General features: G+C 39.3%; 1 protein-coding gene across 4 annotated transcripts; it reads left to right on the top strand.

The window, feature by feature from the left end:
- The first annotated feature begins 271 nt into the window (after nucleotides 1-271).
- Nucleotides 272-15,332, top strand: LOC120103917 (mannosyl-oligosaccharide 1,2-alpha-mannosidase MNS1-like). 4 transcript variants are annotated; one of them, XM_039128765.1, is made up of 14 exons: nucleotides 272-580; nucleotides 1,138-1,185; nucleotides 1,380-1,568; nucleotides 1,660-1,772; nucleotides 5,136-5,201; nucleotides 5,391-5,562; nucleotides 6,382-6,471; nucleotides 8,298-8,422; nucleotides 8,643-8,708; nucleotides 8,946-9,054; nucleotides 9,145-9,243; nucleotides 10,834-10,914; nucleotides 11,007-11,177; nucleotides 11,339-14,353. In XM_039128765.1, the coding sequence occupies exons 1-14, from the start codon at nucleotides 425-427 to the stop codon at nucleotides 11,363-11,365; spliced, it is 1,512 nt and encodes a 503-aa protein (XP_038984693.1). In that variant the 5' UTR covers nucleotides 272-424; the 3' UTR covers nucleotides 11,366-14,353. The 4 variants fall into 4 exon arrangements, with proteins under 4 accessions (XP_038984693.1, XP_038984687.1, XP_038984684.1 ...); XM_039128756.1 differs by lacking the exon at nucleotides 11,339-14,353 and adding an exon at nucleotides 14,680-15,332 and having other exon boundaries at nucleotides 274-580; XM_039128767.1 differs by lacking the exon at nucleotides 11,339-14,353 and adding an exon at nucleotides 14,680-15,332 and having other exon boundaries at nucleotides 459-580; nucleotides 1,359-1,568.
- Nucleotides 15,333-18,409: the final 3,077 nt, after the last annotated feature.

Raw genomic sequence — 18,409 nt, 5'->3', positions numbered from 1 at the left:
CTTTTGCATCAAAATTTTCTTGTACAGTGTGATAGCGATTATTTCAATAATACAAAATTTGAGGTGATGCTTTTTTTTTTTTTGTGAAAAAAAAAGCATTTTTGAAGTGGATAATGGCTGTTACAACGGTCACTAAGAGTGGAACGCCGAGGGCAGATTTTAATCCCGCATAGTAAGATTTTATGCGCGAGTCCCGATACTCACTTCGTATCTATCAAGTTGCTGGTGGCGGTGGGCCCTGGAGTGGACTACCGGAAAGCGTACTCTTCTCCCTCCGAAGCCGAATTCGTTGCAGATATTGGACCATCGGCGCCGAGTTGTGGCCTCTTCGGTCCTTTGCCCGGAGGAGAGGAGTTCGCGAGGGAGTGAGGAGGACGATTGCTAGGGTTCCGATTAGGGTTTGGGTTCCGGTCGGCGGGAGGCGATGGCCCGGAGTCGATCATCTTCTTCGAGCTGGTGGCGGTACCTCCACCCCTCCTACTACCTGAAGCGGCCCAAGCGGCTGGCCCTCGTCTTCATCTCCTTCGTCTTCATCACCTTCGCCGTTTGGGATCGGCAAAGCCTAGTCCAGGAACAGGAGGTATGCCCCGATCTTGCCCTTCCATTCTTGAATTTTTCTCTGCGCTCTTCATTTTTCTTCGAATTTTCGATTTTTAACTAGACTTGAAGTGGCTGACGTTTTCTGTGGAGTGTTTGAGTGGCAGATCTGTTTGCCCATCATTCATCCACTAGAGACGCCTAAAAAATCGTCTTTTTTTATTGATTTAGATCATCTTTTCTATATTTTGAATCAGGCTATTACTGACAGCAGAGATAGATTAGTTTAAGGCATGGAGAAGGGTTAATCACTACGCATTGATAAAAAGTTTCTTTTTTGACCGACATTTTAATCTTTTCACAGATGTTATAATAATTCAAGTAAACTCGGATCTTTAGCTAGCTGTCTTATGTTTGTGACCTGTAGGGAATTATCATTCAGATGCTCTGCGTTAGTCTCTTTAGTTTTTTGAAAACTACCAGCTTTCACTTCCATTGAAATAGTTCGAAGAGAGTATTACAAGATTTACATAGTTTAGCAGATTTCTTGCTTCTAGTGAAAGGAAGTGACTATGAAGCTCAATATGATCTAATGCGCAGGCTGAGATTTCAAAGTTGAATGAAGAGCTGATCCGGTTGCAAGATCAGGTATAAATATAATTTATTTCACCGTAAGTTATCTAGCAATTTGATTTATCCGTTGTTTTCTTGTGTTATTTCAGTTTAATTAACAATTTGTGAATGCAGACTGTATGAACAATTTATTATTGTTATTTTCTTCATTGTTCTTTTGAGTAATAAGGAATTTCCCTCTCACTTAGAGATTTCTAATTTCCCCCTAGTTGAGGGAAGTAAAGGGGAATTTGGGATATTTAGGTGAACGCATGATTCATACAAATGATAACAAAATCATCAAAGATCTTGTCGACATTGATCCTATCAACGAGGAGCGTAGAGAAAAGGTGAAAGAGGCTATGCTTCATGCATGGGATTCTTATGAAAAGTATGCATGGGGCCAAGATGAACTCCAGGTTTGTCATATTGTAATCTTTTTTCTGAAAACTTAATTAGTTGAATCCAAAATGCTGCTGGCATTATGTGATTTTTTTCTTTTTTGGCCAGCCACAATCAAAGAATGGTGTCAATAGTTTCGGTGGTCTTGGAGCAACTCTTATAGACTCTCTTGACACACTGTACATAATGGGCCTAGAAGATGAATTCCGAAGAGCTAGAGAGTGAGTTATCGCCTTGACATGACAAACTAGTCTTTAGACTTTAGCACATCAAATGCACATAGACATCTCCTTTTATATGGGGTTTTTCTTACGTGCTTTCTGATTTACAACAATTGCGTACAAAAACGTTCTCATTGTAGTTATATTCCACACTTTTTCTCGAGTTCATTAAGTTTACAAAAATATGTTTTATGCATGATTTCTTCCGATCAATATGAGAAATTGAAACTATTTTGCATAATTAATAGATAAATTTAAATTGTGATATACATTTAGATTATGATTAGTAGGGAGCCACCATTTGTTTTGGTGGCCCAATGGATCTCATAGGCAATGTGACAACATGTTGGCATGGCTCATCTCTAATTTGGAATACATGACCTGACTTGACTAAGGCCAGGTTATTTGTGGACCGATAGCTTAGTCTAGTCTTATCTGAACTAGGGAATGTATTTTATGTTTTTACAAACATTTGCGTCTTATTGATATGTTTCATATGCTGAAAGCAATCTTATGTTGTCTTTATTCTTGGTGGACTAAAGAAACTAAGATCCTAATTGGACTCCCACAAAAGGAAATAAAAGATAATCATGACTTCAAATCTCTAGAGAAAAAAGAAAAAAAAAAGAGAAAGCTAGCAATAACTTGCTGACTGTATATAGCTGTAGTGTCTGTCTAAATTAATTCTAGACTGACTAAAAAAGAGGTATTTGTTGGCTGATTGCTAAGATCTGCAAGCTGCAACCTAGATTTTTCTGAGTTCCTGCTTACAGGCAAGATAAAAATGGGGCAATGCTGGTTGGCACAGACTGGCATGTGGCATGGCTAAGTGCCAGCTTGTGCAAACCACGGGCACAACATGCGATATACCATGTGAGTGTCAGGCTGGTACGACAAGGCATGTTGCATTTTTCAAACTTGATTTTGGGCTTAACTGGTGGCTGTTACGTGGAGCTTTATTAGCCGATCTGCTGTTTTATTAGGGAGACAACCAATTGTTTTGGTTCCCTATGCCTGCCACTTCTAAAAGAATTGATCAATGTGCACAATCTTTGTATATGTTGCTACAATAACTATGTTCTGCAAAGGTGCCATAAAAAAAAACACTTCATGCTACAGTAAGTAGCAACTTTCTATAATATTGGAAACCTACTCCCTGTGTTCTTGCTGAAAAAGTACCCTTCCAGATTGGTGCAGAATCTCTTAGAAATCTACTGTTTGCCTTGATAATTTTGTCATATTCACTTTAGCATTCTGTCTCCACAGTAAAGAAATAGCATCATAAATCATTTGTAAGAACTTATTTCCCAAAAAAGGAAAAGAAGCCCTTCTACTTCCTCTATCTTAGTTTGCTGGCATGCCCTGCAGGCAGGAGTTTTAAAGGTCAAATTTGATGATAGAGTTAGCAATGTAATGGCAGGTGTGGACTTTGTTATTAGAGATTATTGTGTGATGGTCAAGGATTAAGTCCCAGTGGAACATTAAGAAGGAGCATTGTCCTAAGTGTCAGGAACGGGCAGGTTGATGGCGCATCCCGTTCCATGGAAGAATCAGGATGACCCTGTCCCACAGGATCTGAATCATTGCTAATGATTGCAGGTTCTGTTTGGTTAAGTGCTTGGTCCATAAGGCTGAGCCTTGACGACCCTTGGGAGGGGAGTTGTGCTGCTATTTTGATCTATGGAGCTGCTGGCTTATGGGACGAAGGAGACTCTTTTACTGTTATATCTTGGATTGGTACAAGGGAGAAGTCACAGTTACCTTATCATCTTCTCCTTCCTGATATATGGAAATTGACATCTCTGTCTATGTTCCCCGCCAGTGACATAGAGAGGGAACCAGGTGGAGGATTGGACAATGCAAATGGCTGATAGGAGGTCTTTCATTGGGAACTCTTTGTGCATCCTACCTCTCAGATCTGAAGACTTGTTATTTGCTGATGCTACAGGCTGTTCCTTTTCTGGGGATCATAAATCTATATCTTCTACATAAAAGAAAAAGAAGAAAAAAAAGTGTCACCTCTTAGCTCGAAATTTAGAAAATTCTGATGTCTGAGTTCTGAATTCCTTTCCTATTGGATGTTTACTAACTCAATAGAAATGCTTGAAGTATAAAAAAATAAAGTGCTAGAGCTAACGAGCTGGCCTGGGCCAAGTTTTGGGCTGTTTCTTTTCTACTCAATCACATCACAGGATGTTAAATCTTCTCTGATGATAGAATGGTGCTTCTTAGTCCACTCAAATGAGTTGAGTCTTGAGCTGAGTCAGCGCAAGGTTATATATGCTTATGTGAAGTGGCTAGTTTATGAGCTTAGCTCATTTATGAGCTGGACTTAGATAAGCGACTCAAGTGCAGCTTGTGTTCCAATTGAATGAGTCATTTATCATGCCGAATCCAAACTGTTCATGAGTGACTCAGCTGATTTGCAGCTCTACAGATTATCAACCCTTTTTGTAGTAATTCAAAGGAGTCTATAGAAGTTTTTAAGGATTATGAAATTTGGTCGCGCTTTTTCCATTTTATACTTTAATTGATTGCTGATAGCCTTGCTGTATAGCCCTGTAACACTACGTAATTCATTGCATTCAACTTCAATCATCATTTCAATTTTTCTCTTATTTATCCCCACCAATTTGGTTTCTTAACTTGTATATGAATGGATTATCCTATCTGACAGTGCAACTTTGTTTTTTTGAAACTGCTCAAAAAAGCATCATGTCCATTTCTGTGTATGAGTTTGCAAGGTGCTCTCAAAATCTCTCTTCTTAGTGAGGAATAAAACCCTTTAGAGCTTCAAATGACTTTATGCTAAAGAAACATCCTGTTAGTTGTTTGCATACCTTTGTGATGTGCTCTACCATGCAATGCATTATAAGCAAGGTACGCCATACCGGCCCGTGTATGGCCCGAATCAGATGGTACGGGGCATAGCGTACTGTACCGTGTTTGGTACCGGTACTCGGTATGGGTGGTGTGTCGATACTCGGTATGCCAAAAAAATTTCGTACCAAACCGTGCCGACACGGTGCTAGTGTGGCACTGGTACGGGGTTCGGTACTGAGATAGCGAACGTTGATTATAAGACTTCCCACGGGCACATCACATCACATAAAATATAAATAAATTAAGCATGGATTTATGCTGTCTATTTGGTCTGTGCATTATAAATCCTAACATAATAGTATAAGACATTTATTAATATCTTATCACTTTTTCAGGATTTGTTAACAACACGCACTCTAGTGTCCATTGATCTTATATCAAGTATCCAATACTTCAAACTAGAGATTGTGTATCTTACTCTATAATTATCAATGCAGTTTTAATATGCTTATCTAAGTTACGATTCCTTCTTTATGGCAGATGGGTTGCAAACTCTTTAGATTTCAACAAGGACTATGAAGCTAGTGTTTTTGAGACGACCATAAGGTTGCGTTATAAGGTTTAATTTTATGGTTCTCTTCATTTCATAGATATCCTAAATGTTATTCTAAAGACTTCTGACAGTTTTGGGGGATAGGGCTGTCCGTTGTTTATTTATTTATGCCATATCATTATAGGGTTAGCCTACTTGGCTAGTTATTCTAAAGATGTTTGTATGCCTATGTTAAATTTCAGAGTTGTTGGTGGACTACTCAGTGCATATGATCTATCCGGGGATGAAATATTTCTTGAGAAAGCTAAAGACATTGCTGATAGGTTGCTACCTGCATGGAATACACCATCAGGGATCCCTTATAATAGAATCAACTTAGTTCATGGCAATCCACATAATCCTGGATGGACCGGGGTAATTTATGAACATCCTTGCTTTCCCTTCCTATTTATTGGTTCTACTCGCTATGTACAATCTCTTTATTGATTTGAATGAACTGGTCATGTGGGTCATGGGATTGGTTTGACATGGTATTGGTTTGGGCCTAGCTAAGCTAGTTTTTTCTGTTTTTATTTTCTAACTACTTTGAGATAAAATCTTCCGGGGTTTCCTTGGTGGAAATGTAACAAAGTGCATCCGACACTGCATGCTGAGTTTTAGTTAGAAGGATTTTCAAATATCTTTTTGATTATGTAGTTTTTAGGATTGTGTACAGATTTTCATCCTCAGATCTTGTTCTGTAATCTTGAATCTGTTGGCTACTTCTAATATTAAGACATGAAGTTTCCTGGAAAACGGCTTCCCTTGTTGATGGTCTCTTTGAATTGGATACTGCAGGGCTTTAATAAAACATTCATAATTACCATTAGCAAAGTACAACATCCACTAAGAATTTCTGAATAAACATACTAACCTTTTTTGCAGCATGATTAGCATAGAGTAGGAGTCCAGAGATTATTTCTTTTAGCTGTTCCAAGTGAAACTTTTTATTGTCATATTCTAGGCCACATCTGTTGACTGTTAAAACAAACTTCTTCTACTTGTTTTTTTGCACATTTTCCTAGTTATGATTGCATATCATATCATCTTTCTTATTCAACTTTGTGACATTGCTAGCCCTTTCCAACTTGCTAAGACTTTAAATGGTGGTTATCATCATGATTTAAGTCTCAAATATTCCAGTGTTGTGGATTAAATTTTTATTTATTGTGCCCACCCTTCCTTTTCTTGCAGGGAAACAGCATCTTGGCAGATTCTGGCACGGAGCAGCTTGAATTTATAGCTCTATCCCAGAGGACAGGAGACCCTAAATACCAGCAGAAGGTATTTCCTTTATGCTCTAGCAGTCTAGCTGGTTCCAATAAGTTATTATTGCTACTAGATTGTCTCTGGAGGCAGGCAGGCATGGGCTTTGAGTCATATATGTGTGCTGGGTTTCTATCATGGTCATCAGTAGATCTGACAATATTTTTCCCCATGTTCCATTGATTTGCTGTAGTGGTGCCTCTTCATATTGCATCCATAAGTCAGTGACTGCTACTAATACTTGTTTTTTTTCCTACTGCATTAGATGAGATCTTTCTTTATCACCCTGTCCTCACCCTTGTAAAGCAAGATCTTTATATTATTGATTCTGTGACTTGGGCTGGGGAGTCATGGGACCTGAAAATAATGTCACAATTAGCTGAGATTTGGATTTTTGTATATTTATCTAAATTGTTTCATGTGACTTGAGATTTGCGTCAGCAACACCACTTGAATTAAAGAGATGTGACTTCTAATGATCTTGATCATCACGTGAGTAGGTTCAAGGTTGATTTTGCCACGAGCACAAGAAATTGCTATATAACCACATTGTGGGAAAATGTCAGGGCTTGAAAAGAGTATTAGAAGGGGTAAATTCCTTTAACATACTATTAAAATGGTATAATTTCAATTTAAAGGAGATAGTGGCTAGCTATGATAGCTAGATTTGGCGAGCTTGTCTGTGTCACAATGTCTGACACACGTGTCTCGTATGCACATATTCTTTGTATAGATACTAGGATGCTTGATACATTTTTAAATATCCATACTTCAAGATGTGTACCCTCCATGGTATGCTGAATCGGTCTGTACTGGCCGATTCAGCCCGTGCTGGACTGGTCCGATACAGCGGTGGAAAACGGTTCCGGCCCCACTACAGAGGCATACCAGTGCGAACCGGATCGATTCGCACTAGTACAAGTCCGATACCGCATTGTACCGGTGCGAACCGATCGCAAGCGCACGGAAAGGTGCCCGCGCACGTGGGGCAATGCGCCCGTCGGGCGGCATCATGCGGGGTGCGGAGAAATGCGCGGGGGAAGCGAGCCCGCGCGCAGGGAACTATGGAGACCGGCTCGGGCTGTACCGAACCGGTCCGGATCCCCACCGGTATGCCGACCGGTACCGATTCGGCGTACTTTGGTACCCCCGTGTTGCCTTTTTAGATTTTTGGGAATCCAACTTACCAAACACCTGTCTGTGTGGCTATGTGACTCCCATATCCATGTTGACCCTGTCACAGGTATCCAGAATAATGTCATAAAATATTTAATTTTGGTTTATAAAAAGAAAAGGCAATTTCTTATAGAGCTTTCATGATCTTAGGAATTTAAATGCATGTTGAATCTAAGATGCTTAAAGTTTTGAAAGGGTCCTTTTGACTTTGTTGGATTGAGAAGGATGTATGGTTCAATAGTTTTGTTGTCTGGAAATAATTTCCTGATTATAGGAAAACTGTACACCCCATTGACCTATAGGGGTCTATGGTGGAGGCACAACATGATAGGGAAAACAATGCCCTGGATGCCTAGATGAATTGTTAAGCTTGAGCTAACCTTATATGCATTCCAGCCACTTAAGCCAATCTTATTACGGTTCTTGATTTATATTTGGATCCTTTATATGTGAAGTATAGAAATTATTTATAGATCATTATGTTCTAGAATGCTTTGGCTATCAGGTTTCTGCAGAGCTTCCTTTCAAATAGGAGTCCATAGATTTGTGAAGCCATCTGTCCGACGCATGCTTTTCTATGATGATGCGGGATGTCATTTTATTTAAAGACCCTCAAGAAGATCTCAACATTTTTTGATCTCTTTTATGAGTATCATTATCTTTTTCAGGTGGAGAATGTAATTATACAACTTCAGAAGACATTTCCAAGTGATGGTTTGCTTCCAATCTTCATAAATCCTCATTCAGGGGCAGCATCATACTCAACAATTACATTTGGTGCTATGGGTGATAGGTAGTCCCAATTTCTTAACTATGATGTTGCCGTGCTTTCCTATTGATTTTGTTTCCAGGAGATGGTTCTGTTTATTTTTCCTGTTAGGTTTTACTTGATCTGTCTTTTTCTCAAGGTCATATTTGCATGCCTTGTTCTAATTGTAATTTATTTCCTAAGCCATTTATCGGTGTTGATCCTTGTCAAAATGTTATTAATTTGAATATTTTACAAATTGCAGCTTCTATGAGTATTTACTCAAAGCCTGGATACAAGGAAACAAAACTGAAACTGTGAAGCATTACAGGTGAGATCATATCATTATTTTCCATTATCAGTTCCCATAATCCCTGTGGTAATGAAAATGCATTGACATATCTGCCTCATTTTAATTTTTTAGAACCTTGCATGTGATCCTTGACTGACACATAATACTCCGCTGCACAAGATATTTTTCATTTCTCAAATGGCATTCCTGGAGTTGTGGTGCCTAATAAACCAAAGTACCATGCTTTCTATTTCGTTTTTTTAAATTTTAAAACAGAAAAATGTGGGAAACATCCATGGAAGGCCTGTTAAGCTTGATCCGGAAGACTACTCCATCTTCTTTCACATATATTTGTGAAAAAAATGGTGGTTCTCTGTCTGACAAGGTACCTTGTTTTGGTGAATGGTAAGTTTTTCCTTCTGAATGACATTCACTATTTTGGATTTTAAATTGCTTGAGTTTCCAATATTTGCAGATGGATGAACTAGCATGCTTTGTTCCAGGCATGTTAACCTTAGGATCTTCGGGTTATGGCCCAGAGAAGGCAGAAAAATTTTTATCGCTTGCCAAGGAGGTATATTTTTATCATTCCAGTAGCATACACATAGAATTTATTCAAGTTATCATTAAAAAAAATTTTAACCACATGTGGTGCTCATTTTCAACTATACACAACAGCCTGCCTAAAAGAGCTTAGGGATGTATGAATTTAGTTATTCTACTAAGTTTATTTCATCTTCTTAAAGAGATACAGTCCTTGGGTTATTTCTTGATAGGTCAAATTGTACCTCAGACATCACCTTGCCAGCCAGTCTCCCACTGTTTTCTGTGTATATACTTGGTCTCAACAATTTAAATTGGTCATGTAGCCAAAATCTCCTTGAAAAAGAACTCTTTCTGCTGGTTATACAACCCTGCCTGTTGTACCATTAACATCGCATAGTGCATCTGACTCATCCTATGCTTGTTTCATGTCTTGTTGGAGAGTTATATACTGACCTTTGTGGCTTTGTTTATAATGAAAAACTCTACTCTCTGTATGTCTTGTGTATGACTCTGATCAAAGTAGGCCTAAATCAGCCTTTCCACATCACCTCTCAATGAAACTCCAAACTAGCTTCTTCTTTGAGTACAGTTTTAGCTGCATCAGTGTTCATTTTGGGCCACCCTTAGCAGGTAAAATTCAATTTTTGAAACTATATGTTCTCTTATGGTGCATAACACTTTTCATGATACTTCCCAGAGAAGATATGTACTACTCTTTGTAAAACAATTGAAAGATGCCAATGCATTCTTATATTTGCTCTTTGCCTCAAAAATCCACTGATTTATTCCAAATCATCCATACCTTATCATAGCTTTTTACTCCAACAACTTGAGAGATTCTTTTGCTATCTGCAATACATATGGCTTATCTCCTCCCATACTTTCAAAGACTGAAAGCACTAAGTAAATAGGTGTTCAGAATAGTTGTCCTCTAAATTAGTCTACTAAGTTAATTGCAAGCAGATATAACTAGAGATGTTAGAAGTGATTGTATTCAAACTAAGTAACCAAAATCTTCTACCTTGGGTGCTTGCCTTTGGAATCTTAACCCCCCCCCCCCCTCTCTCTCTCTATCTATCTATCTAAAAATCTTAATTCACTGTCACATCTGTTTCAGATGCCTCCATTCTTCTCATTAATTAAGTGTCAGACATTTTTACAATATATTGCCAAAGTGAACCCTAATGTTGTCACAGCATTACCTTGAACCACATACTATAGACTTACTTAATATGCAGCACAAAATGGCTCAATTTTGAAAATTTTAAAAGTTCACATTCATTTAATAGATGCTTGCAAGGCGATTCCTCTTAATTTGCTTATGTTTGATGCTATGCTTTCCCACCCCTTCACCCGAACCCACCTTCCCTCTAACTCTTAATTCAAGCAATGAAAAAATAAGAACTCAATTTATACTGTCTTATAAAATTATCTGCCAAGTATCAAATGCTTTTGACAATTGCAGAAGTCCATTTTTTCAGCCTTATCTCATCCACATTGCTTTATTTTTTTATGATGTCTGCATATGTCTCTGCATCCTCTTGTTCTGTTACTGCAGTTTTAATCTAGTTCATTGTCTTTTTCTCTTTCTTTAATTAGAAGGTTTCTTCTTATGCAGCTTTCTTGGACTTGTTATAATTTCTACCAATCAACTTCAACAAAATTAGCAGGAGAAAACTACTACTTTTACGTTGGAGAGGTCAGATAATCTTTTGCCTTTAAATCATTCTTTCATGTAGTAGAATCATGATAGATTGCGTTTTTGTATTAAACATTGGTACATAAATGCAGGACATGGGCATTGGCACATCATGGAACATACTAAGACCAGAGACTATTGAGTCACTTATGTACCTTTGGCGTTTCACTGGGAACAAAACTTACCAAGATTGGGGCTGGGACATATTCCAAGCATTTGAAAAGAATTCTCGCATGGATTCTGGTTATGTTGGACTGAAGGATGTAAGTACCCCACCTAGCCATAGATTTCACCTGCTTTCATGTTGGTTGTTGGCATGGTTTACAGTAAACAATTGTGTTCCTTCTGGATGGTACTCACCATGCTTGGTGGTCCTTCAACATGAATGTTGACCTAGTGAAACATCTGCCCTTTTTTGTGCCAGAAAAAGATGACAAGAGAATATTATTAATGCACAAAAGAGTCAACCCATACAGTCGGAAGATCCAATGTCACAAAACCAGGTGGAACTTCCTTGATCTGAGCTTCATAATCATCCAAAGTTAAGGCATACTTGGCTAACAAATGATCCACCTCATTACCAGAGCGAGGGAATTAGGAGAGCAAAACTACACGAGCATCTTTAACGAGAGAACGAGAATCTTCAAGAAGAACTCCAATCTCATTATGAGAAGTATTTCTTCTGTGCAACCTCTACATTTTACCCAAGGCATCTCCTTCAACCTTGAAGCCATGGAAATCAATATCTAGCCCAACTTCAATGCATTCTCTGACTGTTGAAGCTTCAATAGTTTTGCTTTTGAAATATTTCTGCATTCTTAGCAATGGATGCCAAAACTTTTCATCTTTATTTCTACAAATTATACCATTTCCATCACAACCAGTTTTATCATTTAAGGCTCCATCGGAATTTACTTTTATTTTGCTAGATGTTGGAGGCCTCCATTTCTCTTTATCTGAATCCTTCCGAACAGACTCTCTTTAATCCTGTTGCTGAGTCACATAACCTATGCATTCCTCCACCAGTGCATAAGCTTGATCAACCACTTATGTTGGATGGGGTAATCTATCATTATAAACCATTCCATCCTCCCCTTCCAAATGTTCCAGCACAAGCCAGAATTTTCCACAAATAATCCTCATCTTTGATTGTTCTATTCTCTGCAGCAAATTGGACCACCATAGCTCAAATGACTGAACATTTAAGAATCTATTTTATTAGTCCATATGCCCCGCTGCTGAGTTTTATCTATATGCCTACACTTGCTGTGCTTCCTTGCAACCTTGTAAAAAATGGACACCTTTTTTGAAACATATACATGATTTCAGTGGTTTACAGTCATTCTGTGGCTGCAGAAGATTGGTGCACCTTTCTGGGGATCGTATTGTGTTGCTGGCCAGAAATTAATTCGGATGCACGTCCAACTGTCCTTTATAAACCAAACACCACTCAGTGCATTTCAGATCTGTAATTGTGTCCGAGACTGCCTATTTCAAATCAGGCCAGGATGGATATGATGGACTTCATGGAGTCGCTATTCGCACATATTTACCTAGCCTGATTACTTAAACGTATGGATCAGCCGAGTTAATTAAGTAATAATCAAGCTGGGCACTAATCCATACTTTAGTTTTTTCTAGTTGCCTAGGCAAGAGTGCTGCTATATCACCCCGGTGCATCCTTGGAAAGAGAGAATCCATTTTTGGTGGGATTGTGGAGTTAGGATCAGTGTGTAGATTTAATTTTTCCCTCTGTGATTTTTCAAAAAATGGGATTTATAGCCTTTTTCAGGGTTCTTTTGGGGACACAACATTTTCCTGTAAGTAATTATGTCTAGATGGATATATCCATTTTTGCTCAACCTGTACCTAGCTTGATTCCTTCATGTGGTCTGGAGACCAGGTCATCATCATATGGAGGTGCATCTCTCATTCAACTTGGCTTATAAGACCTGTATTTTCCAATTTAATGCTGGCGATCGTATGACTATCGTTTGTGTCTGACCATCTAGCATAGTCATCGTCTTCTCTAAATAGCACTGCACCCTCTGAAACTACATGACATGTGCAATGGGCATGATTTTAACTTGTTTGTTCTACATACTTCCTATTACTTTGGATCACTGGATGCTGTGTAATCTTTTGCTTTTGGCTTTGTGTATTTTGTAGCTTGATTTTGCGGTAAATTTTTATGTTTAGATATCTTTATACCTCATTATAAGAGCCCCCATCTGAGCAACTATCAAGTTTGTTTTCACTGCCATTATAGCTACTTCCATTCATGTCTTTTCTTCCTCAATGAAATGAGCAGCTCAAAAACATAAAGCAGAGTTGAAAGCTATCCAGCCTAGTGTTTTTTTTTTTGACACATTCAGGAAATATCATTGGAATTTCTTTTTTATGTTCTTGAATTACCAAGATAACCTTGACCTCTTCAATTGACTGACTGGATCTAATTTGCTAAGACAAATTATAAATGTCCAGTATCAATTGCATAATTCTGTGTTATGTTCCTGAAGTGATAATGCTGAAAAGCATAGTGATCGGGGAGCAAAAAAACATAGGAAAAGGTGTATTACTTTGCTTGGCACATTGGTTTGGAGGTTGTCGAATCCAAGTGGGATAGATTCCTTTTTCGAGGAAGGATATGGTGGTTAGGTTTCTCAGATTGCCTCCTCTATAGAGGCAAGGATCAAAGGTTGAATAATTTCAATCTGTATTTTAAGAGTTTAAGGTTGGTAGGTGATATTAAAGTGTCGGGAGGTTTCAAGTTTGTCTGGGTGTCCTGGAGACTGCTTTCAAAGATGTACTTGCTGCTAATGAGAGGCTGAAAAGTTATGGTGCCTGTCTCTTAGAATTAATTTGACGGACTGGAGATTGAGGAGCGCTGCTTGCTGCTTGTGCTCTTACAAGCCTACTGCATTTTCACCTAAGAGAATTGAGTAGAAATGGTGGGGGTGTGAAGCAAAAGGATGACCTCCTATAATGACCTCAAGAATGGGGTTTAAATTGTGATATTTAGGTGCTGGCTTGAAGCCCACTGTTTTTTCTTAATGACATCCTGGGTGCTTGTCTTCCTCTCGTGCATAGGAAGATCCTCACTTGTGACAAGCTGATTAAAAGATGGAAGGAGGTGGATAGCTTTTGTGGATTGTTTTAGGTTTGAAGCAACTCTTCACTTATCCTGTTGAAACATTGGAAGAGAATTTGGCCAACTGCGACACTCCTTGATTTTGTCATGACTCCTCCTAGACAGCAGCTGAAGATGTACCAGTTGGGGAGACCAAATAAGATGCCTGATCCAGTTCGTTGTTTTATTGTTGATTGGAAAAAGTGCAGACTAAATGTTTCTGGGGAAGTCAGAATGTAGTGGTGCCAGTGGTTCCTTTTTTCCCCATTAGGTAGAGTGACTTGTTTTTTGAAAAAAAAAAATGGAGGCAGTGTGGGGGGGGGGGTTGGGGGGGGGGGGGGGGGGGGGGGTGGAGTTGGTAAGTGGGTTTTTTAATAAAAAATTATTCTTGGTTCATTTGTATAAGTTCTTGGTCTGAAGATTGTTATTTCTTGTTTCAAGTTGTCTTTCTCATTCATATTATTAATCTAATTGACTGATGCTAAAGAAAACCTTCTACAAAAAAAGAAGAAGAGAGAATCACAATCAGAATTTAGTAAGGTGGCTACTCATTTTCCTAACTGTAACAATTGCTGAGACAGATGAGTTCAAATTTTGCATTGAATTAGATGATTTGTGATATTGGGGTCGTTCAGGTTAATACAGGTGCAAAGGACAACATGATGCAGAGCTTCTTCCTTGCAGAGACACTCAAGTACCTTTACCTCTTGTTCTCTCCACCATCATTCATCTCCTTTGATGAATGGGTTTTCAACACAGAAGCCCATCCTCTGAGGATCATTCCTCGAAGTGATAAAGAAGAAGGCCTTGGAGCAGATAGAAAAGCAAATGCAAGACTTGTCACGAGGCCATTCAGCAGAAAGCATGGAAGAACTGGATATAGTTGAGCATATTCATGTAGGATTTTGAGAGGCACATCTCATTTTAGCTGTGTTTGATTTACGTGATTCGCAGTTTATCAGCTGGCAGAGACCACAACCCTGGAAAGACAATCTACATGATCAAATGAGGGGCTGATGGGACCTGGTAACATTATAGTTATATTTGCTGCAAGAGGATGGCATCATTCACAATTATGTGATACCAAGCTTATCGCCAATCTTCATTTGAAGGATATATTTGGGTCTTCTGAATTCTGATGGAAGGTTTGAGGTCAGAGTATTAGACTCTGTTATACTTCTCATTTATATTTTTTATGTTATCATTCAGAGACATCCAAAAAACAAACAAAACACAAGCATAACTAAGCTTTAAATTTAGATTTTAATGCATTTCATTTCCGGACTGACATGGGCTGTTATCAATTTGCATGGTTCCTATAGGTTCTATGCTCGTGATCTGCTATAATATTTTGCCAGATGCTTTCCATTTTATTGGATAAAATAAAGGACCTGTATTTCAAATAGCAGGGAGGCAATAGTTTTCTTAATGAACTGAGAGCTTGTTTTCTAGTACAAAGCCTGCTACCGTTAATTAAGGGAAGCATGTATCTAAGGTCTAGAGGGAGACTACCCATTAGAAATATTAGAAATGAATAGAAAGAAATTGCTTTCTTTTGTTTGACTGCTTGGGTTGTATTTACAAAGGAAATATTAGAAATGAATCTTGTACTTCAAAAAAAAAGAAAATAAAAATAAATTAAAAGCAGGGGTTTCAAAAGCCGAGTGTAAGGATTGTATTTACATAGGAAATATTAGAAATGAATCTTGTACTTAAAAAGAAAATAAAAATAGATTAGAAGTAGGTATTTGAAAAGCTGAGTATAAGGTCCATCACATCAGATGGCCTGGACTCATCCGCCCGTGTGGGTACCATGTAATCTCGCGGTCCCCACTAAATCCACAGATCGGTACCTTGCTTCCGGACGAATTTGGAATCTTGACGGCAAGCGTGGTCCCCCAAATTGAAGGCAAAAACCTCACTCTTCCCCGTCTCCAAGGCTCTCCACCTGACCTAGCCTCTAGTGAAGACTTGATCACCGAGCCACTAAGGTGGTAGCACTGTTGGAACGGGACTTTGGTTTCCACCGGTGCGGTCCAAGTTCAAAACACGCGGGCGTCGATTAAATATAGATATCGGATGCTCTCCGCCTTGGACATGCTCGGTGAGAGTGCTTCTGGTCCAGCTGGTACTAAGGTGGCACTGGAGTGACGTACTTACATATGGGGTAACCCATGGGTCAGAAAGGGTATGAGCAAACTTTTTACCCACATCGAACATTTCCTGGTAGAAGGGGGGCATAGTGAGGGTTGCTGCACGGATGAGGTTCTCCTCTCCCTCTCTTTTTTTCTTAGGAAAAAAAAAGAAAAAAAAAAGGGAGAAGACTTGATCACCAACTTTGCATCTCAGTGGCCATGAATGGATCCTTGGTGTCCCTCCCGACTTGGTGGCCATGACTGGATTCCATGGTGCCCCTCTTCCTCTGTGGCCATGATCAGCGTTCTAGGCCTCCGCGCCCTTAATCCGGCCGCTGGTGTACGGCAACTCCAACCACCTGTGTCCCGTGGCATATCGCACCACCATGACTACAATCGGTTCAGGCTGGACCGGACCAACTGCACCACCATTGCCTCCTATTTATGGCCTTGACGTTTCAGTACAGGGGCCTGTGGCTGTGCTGATGAAGCGAGTGGGGAGAGGAGAGGTCCTCAATGGGTTGCGGTCTGTTCAATCATTTGGTTCCAGCTCTCCTTTAATCAAATCAAGTTCATGAGCAGAGGAACTTGCTATGCTTACAGTGCAGTGGAGCATTTGATTGCAGAGGTTGGGAGGTTGCTATATGAGTTCAAGAGCTGCAGAAACGATGGCAGTGTTGCTGTAAATAATAAGATCTGGTTGATCGCTGCTGCTGGCTATCATACATACGTGCGATGAGGCAGCCATCCCTCGACAATCAATGGGCTATTCAAGCTGTTGCTTTGAGCCTCAAAGCTCCTAGGTTTGTCCGCTAACCATATCTCCCACCTATTTCAACAAATCTAACTTCTCATGCCCAAGTTCCATCCTTATTGATCTTTTTTAAGATATGCATTATGTTATCTTTTGCTTCTGCTTTCATTGTCTGAGACCAGCGTCACATTCATTTCGTTCTCTTCTGTTTGGCTATTTTAAAAGCATGATTTAGTTTCACTTCGAAGTTAAAGTGGATCTAGACCGCTTTAGCTTGTTGAAATATTTAGCTTCGGCGATGGTGAAACCTATAAAATTTATTTTTAGCTGATGTCCATTCTTCTTCGCTTGGTCATGCTTTTCAGTGGTATGGATTCAAAGGTGGTGAAGCTCACTCAGAAATCCCTTCCAAAGTCTAGAACAAAGACCTTTGAACTACAAGGAGGAGAAAGATGAGCATACCTTCTGTGCCGGATACACTTCAAATTCTGAAAGAGAGGCATAGACTTTAAAAGTCAAGTAACATTACAAGGTGAAAAGAACGGAAGAAATTTGACTTAAAATGAAATCGCAGTACTCTGCTAGTCTGAATTCATAACTTTCTATCAGGGTGCTTTGCTTAAATTGAGGAGGAAATGGAGTGGGTTCTATCAAAATCTTCATCATACTGAACACGAACCGATTCATCCTCTCTCTTTGAATCAAAACCTTGGTGACAAGAACCCAGCAATGCTTCATCGACTCCATGGTGTCCCGCTGGCTTATCTTATGCTCGAAGCAACAACCTTATGGAGTTGCGTCGAGCCTCCTCTCCCGAGTCGATGAGGAAAGTGATTGATCGAGACTCCAACGTTATGACCAGACTGATGCATGGAAATAGTTGCTTGAAGGAGGGAGATGCCCCAAATTCATGCTTATTTGAAGTCGGAATGCATTCCCCATACAAATCCACAAAATTTTGCAGGAGAATGTTCCCTGGCAACCAGAAACCATTCCTCCAATCATGATGTCATAAATTGAGTGCAGGAGAAGTGAGAGAACTGGGAATTGGTTAGTGATACAAGGGACTGATCAAATTGGAAAGAGAAGACTAGCAAGAGTAATAGCAGAGCCAATTTGTGGTGGTGATCATGATAGGCTACCCCCACCCACATAATCCTTAGGAAGCTGGAAAAAAACCCAGAAGTGTGGTCTTGATTGATGGCAATAAGCAAACACATCCCAACTTCATTAATCATCTTGCCAAAAGCATCAAAATTGAACTTTTGATGACCCATTGGGGAGAAAGGTGAGTCTGGCTCATGGGATCTTCATTTTAATGATAGCTGATCTGACCAACTTCAATAGCACTGATGAAGAACCAGAGAATGTGCTAAAATTAAGGTTGCATGTCGAAATGACAACAGATGATGAGCTGAATGCTAGAGATCTCAAGAGGAAACTTTAACAGGAGCTGCCAAGCAAACTAAAGAAACC

The sequence above is a fragment of the Phoenix dactylifera genome, chromosome 1 (genome assembly GCF_009389715.1).
Source record: "Phoenix dactylifera cultivar Barhee BC4 chromosome 1, palm_55x_up_171113_PBpolish2nd_filt_p, whole genome shotgun sequence".
Lineage (NCBI taxonomy): Eukaryota > Viridiplantae > Streptophyta > Magnoliopsida > Arecales > Arecaceae > Phoenix > Phoenix dactylifera.
Note: the sequence above shows the minus strand (reverse complement) of the source record. Positions and strands in the feature narration are given on the sequence as shown.